This window comes from Haliotis cracherodii, unplaced genomic scaffold (assembly GCF_022045235.1).
Source record: "Haliotis cracherodii isolate W230 unplaced genomic scaffold, xgHalCrac1.p SCAF_23, whole genome shotgun sequence".
Lineage (NCBI taxonomy): Eukaryota > Metazoa > Mollusca > Gastropoda > Lepetellida > Haliotidae > Haliotis > Haliotis cracherodii.
The window spans coordinates 6,380,978-6,403,601 of NW_027266279.1; the positions used below are offsets into that span (position 1 = coordinate 6,380,978).

The following is a 22,624-nucleotide window of genomic DNA, read 5'->3' on the forward strand; positions in this document are numbered from 1 at the left end:
GAGATGATTTTCTTCATTTGAAAGTCACGATCAATGTTTGGTTGGCATGATTCAATAAAAAATCTAAAATGTCATATTAGTTGACCAAGTGGATACAAAAGTTGTTGATTGAAATACCAGGCTAGACCCGGAATGTTCAGTTTTGTTACTAAGTACCATAATGTACGTTCTAGCCACCTTGGTTGATTGTATTGACAAATTTGAGGCTATTTCATCCCATCCCCCTACTATGAACTCATCAAGCAATAATTACATATCCTGTTTAATTGGCTTCATGTCCCATTGGCTTTCACCTATGTGTTCTCTGTCCATCGTGTTGTGACAGTACTATCCCACTCATGTAAGCAATTGTTATAATTGTTAATCCTCTACTGTTAATCCTCCACCTTGCTATACATATATACTGGACTATGTCCCCCATTCAGTCTTGCTTGACAACGGTATAAGGATCTCTACCGAAACGTCTCTTTTTACAGTATTGAAGAAGTTGTTATCCATAAAATTGAGTCTACCTTGTCATCAGTCAACTTCTAAGTAATGCCTATCAAACAATTCATATGATTGTAGTTCAAAATACCGTAAATGCTGTATCTCGATTCCGAGCACATTTGAAAATAAAATACATACAAATGACAAGATACGAAAGGAAACTTAACCATAATATTTGGTATAATTATACAATTGGATGAGCAACAAAACAAGTATGTCTTATTTAACCAAACTTCAAGATGGTACGCCTCCGTATTAATTGAGTAGTCCGTGGTGTACTGTAATAAAACACCTGTGTAGTAACAGGAAGATTATACTTGACAACATATCTGATAGCTTTCTATATAAAACTGTCACTTTGTCAGTGGGCGCCAAGATGAAGACGTACAGGTGATGTAAGTCTCAAAACATGAAGTGAACATAAAATGTAATAGACTTAACTTCTCATTTCAAACTGTCAATATGCATTGTCTTTTGCCCAAAACGATGTACCGATGTCCACACAAGCAAGGCCCGGGTCACATGTCATATGAGAGGATGGCTTTCATTGGCTGAAAATTTCCATGAGGGGAATAAACAGGGATGGATGAGAGTTGCGGTATATCATAAGCTATATCGCGGCGGAGTACCATGGTGCTTGTAGGTCTGTGTGTCCTGGCGCTTCTGGCCCATGGGGTTACGCCCCAGGCTCTCAAACCCGAGGAATTCTGTAGAGACGCCCCTCCCGTGCACAGGGGGAAACATTTCGAGATTGCTGTTAACCAAACTGACTATTATTACAACCGTGGAGTGGAAGGTGAGTGAAGTAGACCACAGCCTGACACTCCCCGGGGAGATGAGAACACAATTACACTCCCCGGGGAGCTGAGAACACAATTATACTCCGACTGACAGACGACTGCTGAGAATGCAGTCTTACTGCACACTGATCCATAATGTATATATCCATGCTGCAGCCAGGTGGACGTTTCCGTAACCTATATATCACTGCTACGGTCACGAACGCTATTCTGTTATTTTTTATCAATGTTACAGTATCGTTAACTATCCCGTATTAGATGCAACATGTCGTTAACTATATGTCATCTTTCGATAAATGTTACACTCAAGTGCATATTCCCTAATCTATAGATCACTGCTACAATGTCGTTAACTATACATCATCTATAGATCAATGTTACAGGCAGGTTCATTATTCCCTAATCTACACACCACAACTACAATGTCGTTAACTATACCGTATTCTATAGATCAATGTTACAGGCAGGTGCATTATTCCCTGATCTACACACCACAACTACAATGTCGTTAACTATACATCATCTGTAGATCAATGTTACAGGCAGGTGCATTATTCCCTAATCTACACACCACAACTACAATGTCGTTAACTATACCGTATTCTATAGATTAATGTTACAGGCACGTGCATTATTCCGTTATCTATAGATCACTCCTCCAGTCACTATTTCACATTCTAGGCTCCCTTGGAACGCTATAAAGCCGTCCGTCGTGTATGAAAACCTGGGTCACAAAATGTTCGAAATACTCTTCTGCTTGTGATAAGAACCCACTTCATTCGAAAGAAAGGGAATACTCGGTGTCTTTGTTGATTGCATGTCATCGTACGTCCGCAGATTATTCTGGTCGAGACCCGATTATCGACATGGCCATCATGACATAGCTTGACTATTGAGTGCGGTGTAAAACGACAAACTTCGTGTACGACTCTATAGTCACAAAGAACTCGAATGGTTCTGACGCTTTACCAAAACTACCACATATACAATATGTAAGCGTTCATATCCCAGAGCGTTTCACATCCATATAATATGTTGTAAAGGATAGGGGCATTACATGCTAATATACAATCAATAAAGGTAGGTTATATACAATCAATAAAGGTAGGTTATATACAATCAATAAAGGTAGGTTATATACAATTAATAAAGGTAGGTTATATACAATCAATAAAGGTAGGTTATATACAATTAATAAAGGTAGGTTATATACAATTAATAAAGGTAGGTTATATACAATTAATAAAGGTAGGTTATATACAATCAATAAAGGTATGTTATATACAATTAATAAAGGTATGTTATATATAATTAATAAAGGTATGTTATATACAATCAATAAAGGTAGGTTATATACAATTAATAAAGGTATGTTATATACAATTAATAAAGGTATGTTATATACAATTAATAAAGGTATGTTATATACAATTAATAAAGGTAGGTTATATGCAATTAATAAAGGTATGTTATATACAATTAATAAAGGTAGGTTATGTACAATTAATAAAGGTATGTTATATACAATTAATAAAGGTAGGTTATATACAATTAATAAAGGTATGTTATATACAATTAATAATGATCATGATACATGTAGCTCGTTAACAGTAGTTCTCACGTGTTTACGTCGATAAGGAGTTTGTAAATCCAGTCTGTGGTTAGTGGGATTTTTTTTTAAATAACGTGTCCTCAGGGCGTAAAAAAAAATAATGATCGATGTCCTGAAAGAAATGTGTATTGAAAAAAACAATATAAAAAATCATATCCTAAGTTTTATAGAATAAAATGTGTGGGTTTTATGAACGGTGATTGAAAACATATCCTCTCTCTAACAAATATCCCAGCCCCTACCTCTCTCCCCATTCTACCCCCATCCCAAAACATTAATGGTGGGTCCCTAATTTGGTAATTATATTTTTACATTATGAATAAAGGAGAGGGAATGTACAGCAAAAAAGAGAGGAAAACTCTAGGGGGGTCTGCAAATTTTGTTTAGTCTTTAAACACAAAACAGATCTTCGTGATCAAAAAGTAATTACATGTACTTAAATTCTTCGAAATAGAAGTGAGAGAGAACTGTGCAAGAAATTTAAGATTCAAGACAGAGACGATGTCTCTGGGAATTCAGTCACGAGGTGTCCTCGAGAAACCAATAATACCTCAATGTAACCGCTATATGTAACTGGATCTATGCACAAACAAGTGTAATATATTTAATATCCACCTGTCACTCACTGTCACCCAGTCACAGATGTATTCGTGTTTGTTTCCTGTCTCGTGACTCTCCACGTGACATTGATGAATGCAGGGTGACGTACGCTACTCAGAAACGTGTCCGAGCTGACGAGGACGATTGCTTTCTTTTCTCTGGTATATACCATGTTTTAAACCGGTGTAATCATAACTTGTTTGATAGGCATTACGTAGAAGTTGGCGGGTATAGACACAATTTTAAGGATAACAACTTCTTTAATACTATAAAAAGCGACTATTCGGTATAGACCCTAATAATAATAATAATAATGATAATGATAATTATTATTATTATTATTATTATTATTATTATTATTATTATTAATTAATTAATTAATTAATTAATTAATTAATTAATAATAATAATCTAATAATAATCTAATAATATACGTGTTCCTCGGGTATCGATCTGTAATAATGTCTTTATCTTTACCATCAAGACAAGCTTAATGTGGTATTTTTGAAGGAAGTCAGGTTTTTATGTTAACAAGGGCAGGGAGTAAATGAAGCAAGAGATTGTGGAGTACATGTCTAAATGCGGTTATCCGTCTTCTATTTTACACTGTCAGCGTTGCTTAACTTCGCCATGCTGGTTACTGTCTCCGCTATGAACAGGTCACATACCATACATGCCGTTAGTTGAAGACCCACATTCCAGGGACATGTTCCTTCACGTCATACAACATTTTATCGTGTAGAAGTGTGCCTAAAAGACAATAAATATTCATGACAATATCATAAACATTCAACTTTAATCTGATCAATTTATTAAATGAGTGAACTATTGTCTTCTTTGATCAATTTAGAAGAAATCTACATATTAAACCCGGTAGAAATGTATAATATATTTGAGAGTCGATTAAAAACTCTTCCAAAAGCTTGGGCGGTCGGGTAGCCCAGTGGTTAAAGCGTTCGCTCGTCACGCCGAAGACCCGGGTTCGATTCCCGACATCAGTATAATGTGTGAAGCCCATTTCTGGTGTCCCCCGCCGTGATATTCCTGGAATATTGCTAAAAGCGGCGTAAAACCACTCTCTCTCACTCTTCTAAAGCAATATTATCAGCCCTTTCATAACAGGAAGGACCAAGGAGCGCCACGTTTGATATTTCGGGGGATACTCATCGTGGCGCTCCAGGCATATAAACTTGAAACAAAGGAGTACCGCTCGTCAATTTCATTGCCGTAGTTCGTGTTAAATCAATACCTTCGAGGTTAACATGTTTAAAATATGTTAATGTACATATTAATATCAATGTTCGGTCCAGGTGAATTAGTTCCGACACATGGCCTGTGTAGTCTATGGTTGACGAGGTCGTCCTTCGCTGTTCTGAAGGCAGGTGTCGATCTGGTGGTAACGTTGCTTTCGGGGAAGTTCAGAAGGGTGACCGTCCAATCTCGGGATGTTTACTTCCGTGTTGGAATGCTCCCTCCAAGATTGTTGTTTGTCTGAAGTTGCCAAAATGGTTCCAGATGCCAAGACTAAACTCCCGCCCTTCAAGCCAAGATGTCTCTATCCACACATCTGCTACCTTGTCGTGCACCCAACTACCTTCTTCACCCTAGCGTCTTCCTAGCAGCCCTTCTTTCTGTACACGTCTCCAGATACTTTGGTTGTAATGAAATCACCTTGGCCTTGAATGCAGCTACGGCCATCTTAGATGGTTCAGCAGGATGAGTTTTGGCCAGTTCTTCAACCTTGTTGAATCTGACTTCATAGCTTGATAGGCGTGTTTTGTCACTTAAGTTTTTGCAACGAAACCTTTATCCGCCATATTACATTTGCACTAAAGTCACTCGCGCATTCGCCATTTTGGTGGTATTATTCATCCCATCACTTATAAGTTTTACGTCCACTTCTAGATATACATGTTCGCGGACGGGGTCAAGTGGAGTTTGTGGATTTAGATTAAGAAGTAGCAAGTTGACAAGAATTGACCAAATTTGAAAAGTTTTACCTCTTTGGGGAAAGTAAAAAATAATTGTATTTTCATGTTCTGCATTTTATGTATTTGTACTATTGCTGAATAACCCGTGTATCATAAAGAATAGTTCTACTTGTGTATTTCTGTATGCCAGGGTTTATATTGTTATAACACGGTATGCGTTCGATGTGGCACCCTCAGAATCCTGAGCCTATCCTGCAATATGACCAATAGCTGCACATAAGGGGAACGCTATTTTTCAGGACAATATCATTTGCAGAAGCCCGAGGTCTTCCATTAACTGCCCGACGAAGGAGGGCAGTTGAAAAGACCGAGGGCTTCTGTAAATGATAATGACCTGAAAATAGCATTATCGTTATTATAGCTAAAATGGATGGAATTTGTTATCAAATAAAAAGAAACAACATTATCGGTTTTGAAACACGTATTGCAATTACACGGATGTCACTGACCAACTTTTACAAATATGGAAACGTCATAGAACAAACCATATGACGTCACTTTTCAACGCGACGTCACCTATCCCTATTCCATAACGTCACCTAACAACGGGCGTGATAATGGCCCGTCGTCAAGCAATATGGGGGCATTATCAAGTTACAATGGCCCGCTTATTTCTGATAACGTTCGGGCGGTTTAATGATAACTCTATCCATTACCAGTAGTTCATTCCTTTTGTTTCATAGTCATAATTATTTGCGAATCAGTCTACGTGACATCATGTGACAACTATTTGAAAATGACGTCATTCCAAGTAGAGCTAATATCTCTTCCCGTGATTGGAAAATCCATTAATTTCTACATTGTCTTCTTATGTGTAACACATAGAAGAGTCTACTTGCACTTATAGGACACGTGGCCCAGTCGTCTAAGGCGTCGCAATTCGATGTGCCAGAAAGTTATGATCGTGGTTTCGAATCTCCGGGTTACATTTCAAGATTAGTCAGACAATACCCGTGCTCGTGAGTCTAGCCAAATTGGTAAACGTTTAATACATGCATAAAATTACTTCGAGCTTCGTCCCACAATCAAGCTTGCGCACAGTGATATAACTGAAATAGTATTCTAATCGGGGTAAGAAACCAAATCACGCTGGCAATTCGGAAGTATTGTCTCTTGTCACGCTGAGTAACTGCCAAGTTTCAATATTAATACAGTTTATAAATATATATTATTCTTCCCCTTAGATTGTCAGTTAGTTTCCAAATTCAAACACGAGATCTACGTTTAATCTTGCATATCACACCGTACAGAGCTGTGGATCTACCAAAATGATTCAGTTTGTACCCATTTTTATCCGTAATTCCACTTAGTGTCTGAGTTACTTTCTAACTGGCTATGTTTTGAGAATGGAGGATGTGACTGACGAGTGAAACGCGAGGGTGGAGTGAGATCTCCAAGCAGGACATGTCTTGTCTTTCCCCTTGATACGTTGAAGAATGACATGTAAACCCTTCTAGCCATGTTTTAAGGTTTTGCTGTCATGGGACGTGACCCGAGTTAAAACGTAGTGCATAAATTGGGGTAACCTACATACCAGCTGGATTAAAGGCCACATGGTTTCAGAACAAGGGATATGTTCCCCTTTAATAATTCGGACAAGGAATTGGATTATTAACGTGTTTACAATGTTTGTGTAGACATAAATATCTAGAATGCTTCTATGTTTGTAACTGTAGCAAATCCAGTTACATCCCAAGGCTTTCGTTACATTCTTTACAACATAAGGCTGTATATGACCATGATATGTGGACGGACCTACATTTATATTTGTTGCATGAGACAAGGTATGCTAATGGTCCTGGATCATAGTTATGCATAATTTACGAAATGATGAAAACTTATACAAATCATAATTAAAATTAATCAGTGTTCATATTTATGAGGATTCCACCATGTCACTAAAGAATGCTAGATTCTGATTGTCAAAATAACATTGAATTTACCTCAGAATTAACACGCCTTTTCACAGTGTTTACGTGTAAACATTATCAAATGATTTTGTCATTGACTTGGTAACAGCATATCAAACATGATTAGGTTTATTTTAGAAAACAAACGACCGCCTTCGTGGTCTAGTGGTAGAGGGTACGCCCGGAGACCTTCCGGGGTTCGTTCCCCGGCCGCGTCATACCGAAAGACGTTAAAAGATGGTACTTGTTGTAACCCTGTCTGGCACTCGGCATTAAGGGGCTAAAACAAGGACTGGTCGGCTCGGAGTCAGTATACTGTGGCTGAGTGGCCTGAGTGGGGTATTCATGTTAAACTGCGGCATGGTATCTCAGTGTGCTTACACTATAAATCGGCATCAGTCCGGACTAGTACAAGCAGCCCTAGTATGTTCTATGATGCATCATTAACACATATTCTATTAAACTGCATTTGAAGTCGACATCTCGTATAAACAGAATACAAAACTCTGTCTTGCAAGAACAAGTTACTTGTAATTCGTTACTCACAGTAATTTCATATTTCTGAACCATATAGATATAATTAATGTGTGTCATGCTGATTTTAAGAAACGAAATTAGTATGCTTCACAAATAAATGCACAAATTGCTTTCATTTTAAAGATAGATGAAATATAAAAAACTTAAAATATAAAATCGATATTTCACTGTGTTAACACTTTTGTCGGAACTACTGATTGACCAACGGTTTTATCTGAGACATGTAAGATGAGTGATAAAACATACAATAAACTGAACGGTTTCACAGAGACATGTAAGATGAGTAAGACAATACATAAGAAATAGAACGGTTGCTTTTTCTTGTCAAATAATATGTGTATCTCATCTTGAGTTGTCAATACACAACAGCATTCCCAGATTCTTCACAATTATGGAATGACGTTACAAACTATACCAGAATGAGAAATAATTAGTTTAGAACTTTCACAGTTCAAATCCTTATTTCAGATAGCATTGATGATGCGCGTAATATGAAAGCATCTATTTATTTTCAAATGCGTATTTCATCAACTGCAATTTTCTTCGTTTGAATGCATGTTGGAGAAAGTACCACGAATAATTCATGAACGATAATATGTTCTGACACCACCATCACAGCCATCTGTCTGACATTGTACCTTACTCTTTCTTCGCACGAACAGCCAATTATCTCGTGCTATAAGCCACATTGAAATAAGGATGACTGATTTCTACTCCCTTAGAAATGTTGTTCGGCCCAAATAGAAGACAGTACGAAAACGCCATACACATTAGTTATACTTGGAAAGAACTGTGCCAAAAGTACGTGACATTAAAGCACGAGAGCTCTCATGATTTCAACGATAATTTCAACGTGATAATCGGGCGGATCTGGGATTCAAACATAGAGTCAGTAGTCATCTCCTGAGCCATCCATTCCATCAGTCTTGATTCGTTGCGATGGAGTGAGAGTATGTAGACTTTGACACACGTTTGATATGTAAATGTTTAGTTTAGGTCTTACATGAGGGTGTTGAGCATATGTTTGCATGTTTAGTTTAAGTCTGTACATGAGAGTGTGGAGCATATGTTTGCATGTTTAGTTTAAGTCTGTACATGAGAGAGTTGAACACAGGTTTGCATGTCTAGTTTAGGTGTGTACATGAGAGTGTTGAGCATATGTTTGCATGTTTAGTTTAGGTGTGTACATGAGAGAGTTGAACACAGGTTTGCATGTCTAGTTTAGGTGTGTACATGAGAGTGTGGAGCATATGTTTGCATGTTTAGTTTAAGTCTGTACATGAGAGTGTTGAGAATGTGTTTGCATGTTTAGTTTAAGTCTGTACATGAGAGTATTGAGCATATGTTTGTATGTTTAGTTTAGGTCGGTACAAGAGAGTGTGGAGCATATGTTTGCATGTTTAGTTTAAGTCTGTACATGAGGATGTTGATCAGTCTGTACATGAGAGTGTGGAGCATATGTTTGCATGTTTAGTTTAGGTGTGTACACGAGAGTGTTGAACACAGGTTTGCATGTTTAGTTTAGGTGTGTACATGAGAGTGTTGAGCATATGTTTGCATGTTTAGTTTAAGTATGTACATGAGAGTGTGGAGCATATGTTTGCATGTTTAGTTTAAGTCTGTACATGAGGGTATTGAGCATATGTTTGCATGTTTAGTTTAGGTCGGTACATGAGGATGTTGATCAGTCTGTACATGAGAGTGTGGAGCATATGTTTGCATGTTTAGTTTAGGTGTGTACACGAGAGTGTTGAACACAGGTTTGCATGTTTAGTTTAGGTGTGTACATGAGAGTGTTGAGCATATGTTTGCTTGTTTAGTTTAAGTCTGTACATGAGAGTGTGGAGCATATGTTTGCATGTTTAGTTAACGTCTGTACATGAGAGTGTTGAGCATATGTTTGCATGTTTAGTTTAAGCCTGTAGATGAGGGTGTTGAGCATATGTTTGCATGTTTAGTTTACGTGTTTACATGAGAGTGTTGAGCATATGTTTGCATGTTTAGTTTAGGTCGGTACATGAGAGTGTGGAGCATATGTTTGCATGTTTAGTTTAAGTCTGTACATGAGGGTGTTGAGCATATGTTTGCATGTTTAGTTTACGTGTTTACATGAGAGTGTTGAGCATATGTTTGCATGTTTAGTTTACGTGTTTACATGAGAGTGTTGAGCATATGTTTGCATGTTTAGTTTACGTCTGTACATGAGAGTGTTGAGCATATGTTTGCATGTTTAGTTTAGGTCTGTACATGAGAGTGTTGAGCATATGTTTGTATGTTTAGTTTAAGTGTGTACATGAGAGTGTTGAGCATGTGTTTGAATGTTTAGTTTAAGTCTGTACATGAGAGTGTGGAGCATATGTTTGCATGTTTAGTTTAGGTCTGTACATGAGAGTGTTGAGCATATGTTTGTATGTTTAGTTTAAGTATGTACATGAGAGTGATGAGCATATGTTTGCATGTTTAGTTTAAGTGTGTACATGAGAGTGTTGAGCATATGTTTGCATTTATAGTCGTATGTTTAGTATAGAGTTAAGGGAATCAGGTATTTAAGTCTGTGGTTTGATCACCTGACTACGTTAAAATGACAACAAAATATAATACTTGTTGTTAACATAACATTCGGCAGCATAGGTAAAACAATGGACTGGTCGGTTCGGAGTCAGTATAGTCCGGACGAGTACACGCAAGGCACACACATGTTCATGAACGTTTCCATGTATATAAGTAAAATAATCTTGCACTCATTATATCAAATAAACACTATTTCACCACACCTCACCATTCTACATTGAATGAAGCGGTGTCAGTCCAATGTTTGGAGTAGGCACTAAATGTGACACACACGATATGACGTCAAAGTCGAAAAAAAACCTTCATTTGCACTCAACCTGTCGATTTCTAAAGTGTTCCTGCCCAGATTGTATTGCCACATACATGAATATATATGGAATAGTGTTGTAACGGCAGATCTTCGTTTCGTTACCTATATGCCTACCCATAATGTTTGAAAACTAAGCTCACACGGTGATGTGGTTGTCAAATCAACTGTTTTATTCAGAGGTGACAATTGTTATTAAATACTTCTGATTGACCAATCAGAATCGAATATTTCCAAAATTCATCGATTAACCATTACATGTGCAAACGTCAGTTATCTCTTTGACTTTGCTCCTGGGTCAGGTGTTAGCCCCGGGGTAGCCCCTGGGGTAGATGTTAGCCCCGGTGTAGCTCCTGGGGCAGGTGTTAGCCCCGGTGTAGCCCCTGGGGCAGGTGTTAGCCCCGGTGTAGCCCCTGGGGCAGGTGTTAGACCCGGTGTAGCTCCTGGGGCAGGTGTTAGCCCCGGTGTAGCCCCTGGGGCAGATATTAGCCCCGGTGTAGCCCCTGGGGCAGATGTTAGCCCCGGTATAGCCCCTGGAGCAGGTGTTAGCCCCGGTGTAGCCCCTGGGGCAGGTGTTAGCCCCGGTGTAGCCCCTGGGGCAGATGTTAGCCCCGATGTAGCCCCTGGGGCAGATGTTAGCCCCGGTGTAGCCCCTGGGGCAGATGTTAGCCCCGGTGTAGCCCCTGGGGCAGGTGTTAGCCCCGGTGTAGCCCCTGGGGCAGATGTTAGCCCCGGTGTAGCCCCTGTGGCAGTGGGTTGTGTAAATAACACTTGAGCAGTGCGACAGCCTAACCTGTCAGTTTCGAGTTATAATTGAGGCGCCTGAAACAACTGGGTTATCCGTGCTCCACAGACTATTAGATCTATATAGGACAAGAGTTTATTCGTCTCAGGCATCGCTGTCTCGGTTTCTCTGGCTTTTTTCCCCTATTTCTGCCAAAATAAATAAATGTTTACCTTAACCTTCTGACATAAAAGTCAGTCACCACGTTTATGCTTCAACTGTAAAACTTCTTCCGTCCATCTGAGGACGTTTATAGTCAGCTTATGACCTTTGCGAGTTATAAACTTACATAACATATCTTTTTGTCACATATGTTGCTATATATTGTTCACATTGTCATGTTGAACTATGTCTATATTAGTAATAACTCAGACATATTCGTAGGTTAAGGGAAAGGTCGAATGGAAGTGATACTTGCGGATGTATTCTGTGACTTGTGTTCACAGTTGTACACAGTTGGACAACTAAAAAATAGTCATATCATTATAAGTTATTTCATTGGAAGTCCATTGTCAAGTAATCAACCAATCAATAATTCAATAATTCCATTATTCCATCATTCAATCAATCATTGATTCATTCATTTAAGAATTGAACGTTAGTTTGGATGGGTTCATTGATTTGAACTTCATTGATTTGAACTTACCTTTTTTCTGAAATGTCATAGGTTAATAGTATTTCAGTAGTTTGGGTCAATTATTAATAACATGGTTTTCTGTGTAACATTGTGTGGTGGGCAAACGTTAATAATTTGAGTAATATGCCAAGTTAATATGTTAACATTAATTTTATGTTTTTACACATATTGGGGTTTACTGTATACTGTATGCATTACTGTATACATTTATGAACTTGTACATTTTCCATAATATTATCCTTTCTTTCTCTTCATCCGGACATGTTGTCCTTTTTTTATTAAACGTTTATGGAAACTTCATTAAACCGAGCTTATGCAACACATAATTTATGCAGACGTATTTGTCAATCGTTTGAAAAAATAAAGTGACAAAACCCTTTCCATGATCCTGAGAAATATGTGCTCAAAGTCCATCGTATTATTCCGACTATATCATAACAATGTGTTTATGAATCACAATCAAATGGAGATGATACGAAAATGGTGTTTGCGAAAAGGTGGGCGAATCCTGCCCGACCGGTGACACCCGTCATAAACACATGGAAAGGCAAGTCAACCTTTCCCCTAAACAAACATGGACACATATTGTACAACTAAAAACAATTAAAACAGGTCTTTTCTTTTCATTTTGACGCTTCCATTGCGTAACTCCATTATTAATCCAAATCAAAATGATTAATTTTGTTCTAAAATACATGTGACTGTTTCAAATATTAATCATTGTTATACCTGGACCAGTCCCAGTCTAACATAGGGTCAGTAAAGGTCCTCAGTGCCTCGCGTGTGTCGTAAGACCAACCCTTAATCGCGGCTTCCAAATGGGGCGACCTGGCTCTAATCGAATCTGGATAAATCAAAACATATACGTTTATGTGACAGTGATTCAAGCCGTTTGAGTAGGGTGAGACACAACAGCCCAGGTCAAGACAATGTCATGGATCTGAACTTTCCCAGTGTCTACGCATCTTAGTACAGTTCAGTTGTCGTTATTACCAGCCGATGTCAAACTTGCAGAAAGACATTAGGTACAGGGAACGTAACTGTAAGTACAAACGCAGTGCAAATAACCTCCCACAACTTCCATGGTCAAAGTTCAAGATCTCCCCTGTGATTAAATATTCGCTCATCATTTCAACTTTGATTACTTTTTCACAATTATTATATATTTCGAAAACAACTAAAGTGAGGCCCTTTTAAGGACCAATACAAAATGTATAGGGTTATTTTTAAGCCTTTTCTATGGAAACTCACAAGGGCCACAAAATATTCTTGTCTTAAACATTTAAGATGCTGACAAGAAAATTCAAGTTTTTATCTGGTAACAGGGTCAGCTCAAAACAGAAAGTCAAGCCTTTGCTGAATTGATTTTATGTTGCATTTTCAACATAGTATCTTAGAACTTAATAACTTGAATTTTCGAGATAGCTTCAGATAGATTTCAAGATAATGTCCAACTTAATGACCTGAATTTTCAACAAAGTACCTTAAATTTTCAAAATAATAAAAGCAGCATGGCCCTTATGGGCTTCCGTACTTTTCACAGAACTGTCTGGTTTCTTCTGTCAGGGCTTATAGAATCATAAATACAAGATGTACAGCGCGTTTTCGGGCACTTTTTAATGCTGTCACAAGAGAAATTTTAACAAAAACCCACATGCTTAACATGGTCATGAAAGATTCCTCATGAAAATGCATATAAAACCTGGCCAGTGACATTTCTGTCCGAAAAATTCAAAATTCTCGATGTCATGTGTCACAGATGACGGCATTTCAAAGCGGAATGAAAATGTTGCCTGTAATTTTAATTCCCCGTGTTCGCTGCCTAGCTGTAACCAGACGTCACGGCTGGCGTCTCTGGGTGACGTTGAAGCGTGAGTCATGTTTCTGTCATCGACAACATAAAAATACACTACCATTATAGATTAACTGAAGTAATATGAAAGAATCGGATGTTTTTTAAAGTCATTTGATAAGTATATATAGGGACACTTTCGCGGACCCCCTATTTGAAGCCTACTAATCACGTTAACTTATATTATATACAACTAAATCATATCTGTGACACATGTTCAACAAGAAAAACAATTATTTGGATAATGTTTGGCATACAAACGCAAATTGTGTCTTGAATCAATTATTTGCATTCGGCTACAGCATTTTCTGCTCTAAGTGCAGTCCCCAGTCCATAAACCCTAAAGATATAGCTTTACCGCGTCTTACAAAAATACGTAAAAAGATTATCCTTGTTCTTACCCTGCCAGTCGCTCGGTATTGAGGGGATAAAACAAAGACTGGTCGGCTCGGAGTGAGTATCATGTGCCTGCGGCGTGGGATGTCAGTGGGCTAGCACAATAAAACCGAGTCTTGTACAAGCAGACAAGCAGACAAGTATATGGTTGCACTAATCTTCAGCGCAACGTTTAACTCCATTTCACCTCATTACCTATACATCAGCAAACAATGAAAAGGTATGCATGGGTGAGTGAGTTGGGTTTAACGCCGCTTTTAACAGTATTAAAGTTATATCACGGCGTGTCAGCTGAATGTGGGAAAAAGCCCGAAGTGAAGCAGGTCTCAGACGTTTACCACTTCGGTGAAACCCACGAGCACGGGTATGGTGCTGACAAACCTAGAAACATTATCGGGGTGAACCGGGATTCGAACCAACAATCATAGGTTTCTTGCGACGACTGCCCCCCCCCCCCCCCCCCCCCCCGTGTGCCCCCCGGTATGCATGAAACATATTAACGAATGACGATATACGAAGGTAACCTAAGGATAGGACACAACCAAGCAAGCAAACACATCGTCAACCATTCACACAAGGGAGCCGTTCCCAACCATGACGTCACGTGCCATCAATCAACATGACATCGGTTGAAATGTGCACTCACGTTTTCCCTATTCCTTACGTTTAGAACTAACCGTTGGACAAACATACACAATAGACGTCTATTGTTGATGAAATAACGCGTCAGGGAATAGCGTTTATGTCTCATTTTAGGTCTAACGTCATTCGGTTTGTTCGTGGAATATTCCTCTACATATGTTGTAAAGAAGGATGAAGTTGAACATGAACGTGTTCCCCCTTATGTATAAGAGGAGCAACACGTTTAGATTTTGTATGGCAGACTTCACATGTGTTCCTAGAATTATGTTGTTTGTTTGTATGTTGCTTAACGCTGATTTCTGTAATATTACGGCTTTATGACGCCGGTCTGAAAAATTATCGAGTCTGAACCAGACGATCCAGTGTTTGACATCATGAGCATCGATCCCCGCAGTTGGTATACGATGACATGCATGAACCAAATCAGCGAGCCTGGCCACCCGATCCCGTTAGTCACCTCTTACGACAAGCATAGTGGCCTTTTACGGCAAGTATGGGTTGCTGAAGACCTATTCTACCCCGGAACTTCACAGGTTTCACATGAATTATTACGTCACCTTTAACAGATGCATGTTTTGGATAAATCTGTCCCAAAAGAGGTTCCAGGTTTTCCGGAAACTTTGCGAAGGAGCGCATGCTGGTGCTATTACAGGTAAAGTCACACATTCAACAGGTCATGACCTCAAACCTGCGAAATTACCCGTAGGAATTCCGGGTAAGATCACAGGTCCTAAGCAACCTATACTTGTCGTGAGAGGCGACTAAATGGAGAGGGTGCTAAGGCTCGCTGACTTGGTTGATTACATGTCATCGTATCCCAATTGCATGGATCGATGTTCGTGATGTCAATCACTGAAATGACTTGTCAGGACTCGATAACTTAGAGATTGCCGTCAGGTTGCTGGAATATTGCGACATTCAAGAACAAACAAGCACGGAATCTGCGAAATTGTTGTATTTGGTTCTGTTCCCCTTTTACTCGCTCGCGTTCATAACGTTCTAGAAACTGGGGGTTATAAACCATCCCCCGCTATTCGGTAATGACCTCTGACAGAGCTAGTGAAGGCCTGTGCAAAATCAACATCGGGTTCAAACAAAACTTTTCCGTGAATCGAAGCTTTGTATTGGCGACCTGTGTATGTCGGATAGTAAAAGCGAAACAGTACAAATAAAAGCAATAAATCCTTATCCATAATTGTAAGAAGTATCTGCTAAAAGCAGAGTCGAATGTACGATTCCGACTGTACCGTAAGCAATCTAAAAGTCACAAGGGGGGAAGCTAAAACAGTCCTAACTCTATGACCGCTTTATCCATAAATATAAAATCTTATGTACATGAGGGAAGGGAGAGTCTCTGAACTTGTTCTCCTCAGTATTATACAATGTTTACCGTGTAAAGAGCTTTAGTGTACGAGGTCATTAAGCCTGAACCATCTCTCCCTCTGCGCACGAGTTGTTAAGTGGGACAATGTTTCATGGCTATATTAAGAAACAAATGGAATGACAAAAGTCCTAGATATTCCCTCAACGAGTGCAATGCTAACAGCAAAACATTCTTCCGGTTAGAGCGTATTGATGTAAGCTACCGGAAATACCGGAAATGTAGCCATATTGTGGTTTCAGTGTCTTTTGTGAGTTTGTTCTTTGGCGAACAAAGTCCTGAAACAAAATATATTCCAACACATCTTTTTTATAACAAACACAATAAAAAAGGTACAGTGTGATCCCACTAATTCGGAAAACTATCTATAATAGGGAAATCGTCCGCGTATATTCGGGGTCTGGATTGATAGGGTCTGCCCTCACAACATTGAAATTGTGGCCAGTATGCATCCACATCATTAAATTAGCACCAACAATTCAATCAGAGGAAAAACCCTGCTTTTATGACCGTGGTTTAACCGTAGGGGCTTGAACTAATATCATGAAGCGTTATCTAAAACGTTTTTATGAAACTGTTGAGATTTATGAATGAATAAAAGCTTTATTCAGTCAACAGGCCACCGGTCCTTCTTGCAATGAAAGCACAAACGGTTTCCAAACGGCGTTGTGCCACACGTACAGCACAACAGTATAGTATTATCATGGATTTCCAAACGGCGTTGTGCCACACGTACAGCACAACAGTATAGTATTATCATGGATTTTCAGCTATCAGTAGCAAGGAATCTCTTTCTTTTCTTTACAGCTAAGACAATATATTTCGCCAAGGCATCAACAGTTGTAACACGAAAATAACTAAATAGTTGTATACTGGCAGACCTATATAGGTAAGGTATGTTGCCTAGGATCATCGTATCAAGACAAACATGCTACTGGTATGCCACAACGTGATTATACAAAGGGGACATAATCTTTCACATCTTGGAATACGTAACTTTCTACCTTGTGATATCATGAGCATCGAAACTGTGTGATAAAAAACTTTCAAACCCTGCGTTGATCTTAATTAATTTAAAAATTCAAACCAGTATATCTACAAAGGGACTCTTGGTACAACAGATTGTCTATATCTATACATCTTAATTTAAATTCTGATAAAAACTTCACATAAGACACACTTACTATTCCAAATATCACCAAAACCATACCCGAACAATATCATTTTAAACTGTATATGCCCAACACTCCAAACCTTTCTCAGCAAGACGATACTGATATAAATAAACACGACTGGTGATATTTATGGACCAAGATGTTGACCGTGTGAACCACGTGTCTCTTGATTTGGCAGCATTGATGAGTATCGGTATACGTGATCCAATGTGATGCGCTGTTTTTGTGATCGCCATGGCATTTGTGATTTTGAATAAAAAATAATATCATATAATTTCATTTGCATAACATAATTAGTCATTGTGCAGTACCCCAGGAACGGTACACCTTATAACATCGGAGTGTGTGACATGTTTAGTCCACAGTGTCACCAAAGGACGGGGCAGAACGAGTTCCGCATCAATTATGAAATGCCAGATTACACTGCGCATAATTTCACATCGTGAAATGTTTATTTATATTTAGTTACGTCCAAAGGACATATAATCGCAACCGTTATTTCTACCCGTGTGTGAGAATTGCCATCCCCTGATATTCTATATTTTAAAAAATGACACTATTCAGAAATATGTGATGACCATTGAGAAAAACCGTCGGGGAATGCTTCCTTTGTTGTCTTCTTTCCGCGATTGGATTCATTTTTTGGTAGTTGCAGTGGGACTGTTCATCCAGAATTTGTTGTCCAATATGTTTTTACCTTGAGCTAATTTAATACAACTCTTTAACGTGGAATATTAAACAACACGTAGGTATGCAAATAAGAAAAGAAGGTTAAAATGTGGTGAAAGTTAGCGATAGCTTTGTAACCGTTCATGTTAAGAAATTACATTTGACGATTACGTAAATCGGTGTAAAACGGACACTCACACATCGTGTTATGAACAGGCAAAGAAATCATGAAAGCATATTGAGAAATGGTTCAGCAGCTGATATCATACAGCCTTGCGATTGTAAGCTAAGCGCTTAGTTTGACACGGGCTTGACCTGAAAAAGTGTTCGTCTATTTGTTTCAGTCACGGTTCGGCCACGCAACGGAGGGATGTTCTCTCAAATCTCCGACATGTTTCTTCACGTGCCAGGAACAGACAATCATCCGGGCAACTACGGCACGAACTCGGTTGGCAGGTGGTTCGCCATGCCTCCTGCTGCGCCTGCGTACTGCAACTGGTGGGTGGCTTCCGGTGTGAAGAGCACGAATGGCCGAGATCTCAAAGACAATATCACAGTGACTTGGATAGCACCTCAACCTTCGAACTACATCTATAACAATCAATACTACGCCAACCCTTTGGATATAGAGAGACAAAGGCCTTATATATACTTTGTGTAGGTATTTTCTATTGATTGGAGTCGCAAATTTCATTTACGCCACATGTGGTCGTACTGGAGAAAGTTGAGATCAGGTAGCCTCGTGGTCGGTGCGATCGTTCGTCACACCAGATGAACCCTGAGCGAAATGTAGGATTTGTGGGTTCTTAATCCAAACAGTTGTCAGTTTTCTAAAATTATATGGCTTCATTTCTTTTCCACCATAATTCGGAAATATTGATTATAACAACAGAAAACACACTCAGAGCTCAATTATTCAATCCATGGTACTCCACTTTGGTTGCAGGTGTAATCGCGATGGCGCTCAGAAACGATACCGTGTATAGAATATCCACAATGTAATAGCGCGGCATTTTGCATTAGGAATTACCCGAATACATATGCATTTATCGCATCTTATTCACGATCGCATTAATTTCAAGATTTACGGTTTACATTTCGAGATACAAGAATCAGATATGCTTGTGTGAATAGCTTTGCTCACCCGTGTCTAGACTGTAAAAGGACGCCTATTGGTTGATTAGAAAATTCGCCTGAAGCGACTTGCTATGGAGGTGTCCTCAGATCCTCGCGCAGAAAGATATCGTATCGGAATAAAAGATCTGATGTTTATCACATTGATAATTCCCTTGCAGAATATTGTTGCAATATTGCCAAAAGTACAAATTTCCCTGAATCACGCAAAATGTGAAGAGACTCATCTATAAGGATATACACCAGGCCGTTATATCCAGTGCCTGCTCATGACAACACAATAATAATATTTTTATTTCAATTCAGTAGACATATATGTAACATTGGTACATGAGGTATATACATGTAGCAATTCATAGAATCTTAAAACATGATCAGATATGGGTAAGTACATCTATTGATTGACTGAGAAATTATAATAAGTAGGCTGATAATTCCTTCCAATTTTTGTCGAATCTCTTAATACTACTATTTTTCATTGCGATGATTTTTTCTCTTTTACATACATTTTTCAAAATATTTATGAAAAAAGGAAAGCATAATGGAGTTTTCTTAATGCTTGACTGGTGAATGTATTTTTTGCAAGAAGAATTATGCGGTTGAATGGGTAGTTGTTTTTGTTGTAGCAAAATAACTTATCCAGAATGGTAACATGAATATCATATGCAAGTTTCGATTTTGGTACATTTCAATTTCTAACCAAAATTCCTTTACAAAAACACATTCTACATACACATGGTATAAGTTTTCAGATTAAGAGACAAAAACATAAGCTTATATCATCATCTATTAACTTCATTTTCCATAATTCCTTTTTGGTATATTGAGCTCTATTTATGAATCTGTACTGGAAATCTATTAGTTTAACATAATTGGTACACAAACTACAATTAAAGAAAACGTTATTCCATAAAATGTTTTGATTAAGTCAATTTTCCCATTTGTCACAATTCAGAGGAAACACAATAATACTTTGTACAACGAGAATTCGCTGTCTCGGACTGTCATAACTCTATATATTGCTTAAGACGATAAGACTTCTTGGTCTGGGAGAGACTTTCTTCTTATATTAGTCTTAGTGTCCGCTAGATTTCAAGCGGGTTGAATCAATACAGTCTAGCAGCCTACACTTATCCCATTCTCAGCTCGAACAGCCTACGTTCATCCCATTCTCAGCTCTAACATCCTATACTCATCCCATTCTCAGCTCTAGCAGACTACACTCATCCCATTCTCAGCTCTAGCAGCCGACAATCATCCCATTCTCAGCTCGAGCAGACTACACTCATCCCATTCTCAGTTCCAACAGACGACACTCATCCTATTCTCATCTCAAGCAGCCTACACCCAGCCTATACTCAGCTCTAGCGGCCGACAATCATACCATTCTCAGCTCTAGCAGCCTATACTCATCCCATTTTCAGCTCTAACATCCTACACTCATCCCATTCTTAGCTCAAGCAGCCGACACTCATCCCATTCTCAGCTCTAACAACCTATACTCATTTCATTCCAGCACTAGCCTTGTAGAATAAGTACTATTTATCTTCATACTTTCGGAGACTGTTCGTCTAAAGTTGTATGTGTTCCCTCCTCTAGGGTCTACGTAACGCCCGACCCCCCTGTCGACACCTTCGCCCCTGGTGCCGCCAGTCAGAGACGGTGGTTCTACGCGGCTTCAGTCCGGGTGGACAACATAGAGATAAAACAACAGCAAAGAAGTAAGTGATACTTGGAAACCTTTAGGCAGGTTCAAATACGGCTAGACCAAGTATCTGTTGAATACTTTTTGCTCGATGACAGCCCTCATCAGCATGACGTCATATCAGTGGATCTTTACAAAGTGAATATGACGTCATGTATACTTTTGTAAGAATCAAGATATATTACTTGGCTTTTCTTGTCATAATACATATACAAGTATATCTCATCGAATGACCTGACAAAATTGATACGTGCATGAGTGGCGCAGAATGGAGAGCCAAAATGATAATTTATTCATGTCCTCCCGTTCTAATTAATTGATAACTTAAGGAAATACATTATTCTTTGAACGGAAAATAAATTATTAGCATACTAATAAACAATATTTTCAACTTATGTTTATCATCACTGGTTCTAGTGTTCTGTGTTTCTGTTTAACAGCGCGTGCCGCCTATATGCAAAGCCTTCAGCAATGGAGCAGTTTCATGGAATCCTTTAACTAGGTCAGGCAGTGCCATCCAGGCTAAACTGGTTCAGTGGCACAACAGAGTTGAACGATTGTTTATGATTCCACATGGCCTGAATTCACAAGACTTTTCAGATTACTGTTTCCCACAATTCTCCGAACTGCTTCTGGTAAACACGTCATCATTTTACCAAACGTAGTGAACTTAACCTGCAGAATGTGACCAGATTTCGTTATCAGGGATGTATCATTGGACCAGACTCGCCTATCAAGGAACAGCGGTGTAAAAACATCGTAGTTGAAGTGATGGATTCAGCATGGACCATCTTCTACCAAGTGAAAAACTGGAACCTGCCATGAAAAATATTATCATTATTTCATGAAAGTAGTTACACACAAAAAGACGTTTTGTCCATTCGTCGAAGGTTGATTATTTTTTCTCACTTAATCATAAAATGTTCATATATGCTTCAATATATAAAACTTACAAACTGTGGAATATATAAAACGGGTGTATATTCTCGAAAAAACAAACCGGATATGTAGACCTTATCCGAAGTTTCCCCTCCCCACTTTTCATGCTCATATTATTTCCCGTCTTTCCATCTTCCTCACGTTAAGGTCCGCTCTCAGCAGTATTTCAGTCGAGTCACGGCTTGACAGCTTATTGTGGGAAGAAAACTGTATATACTGCAGGTCTTAGACGTCTTTGGGGAAACCCACGAGCATTGGTATGGTGTTGACAACCGAGGAACCATTATCAGAACGAATCTGGGAATCGAACCCACGATCATTCGATTCGGTCGATGAAAACTCGTAAAGTATATGACAAAACAAAAGTAAACAAATTATTTCGTCATTTTACAACCCAACAATACCCCCGGGTACCCATACAACAGCTGGGGTGGCAAGGAAGGGTGGAGAGACATGCCCTACAGTACAGAACGTTTATATGGTTGCCATGGTG

At 38.8% G+C, this 22,624-nt stretch overlaps 1 protein-coding gene across 1 annotated transcript; it reads left to right on the top strand.

The window, feature by feature from the left end:
- Nucleotides 1-1,119: 1,119 nt before the first annotated feature.
- Nucleotides 1,120-21,694, top strand: LOC139471581 (uncharacterized shell protein 16-like). Its single transcript, XM_071253959.1, has 4 exons — nucleotides 1,120-1,285; nucleotides 18,698-19,010; nucleotides 21,087-21,208; nucleotides 21,633-21,694. The coding sequence occupies exons 1-4, from the start codon at nucleotides 1,120-1,122 to the stop codon at nucleotides 21,692-21,694; spliced, it is 663 nt and encodes a 220-aa protein (XP_071110060.1).
- Nucleotides 21,695-22,624: the final 930 nt, after the last annotated feature.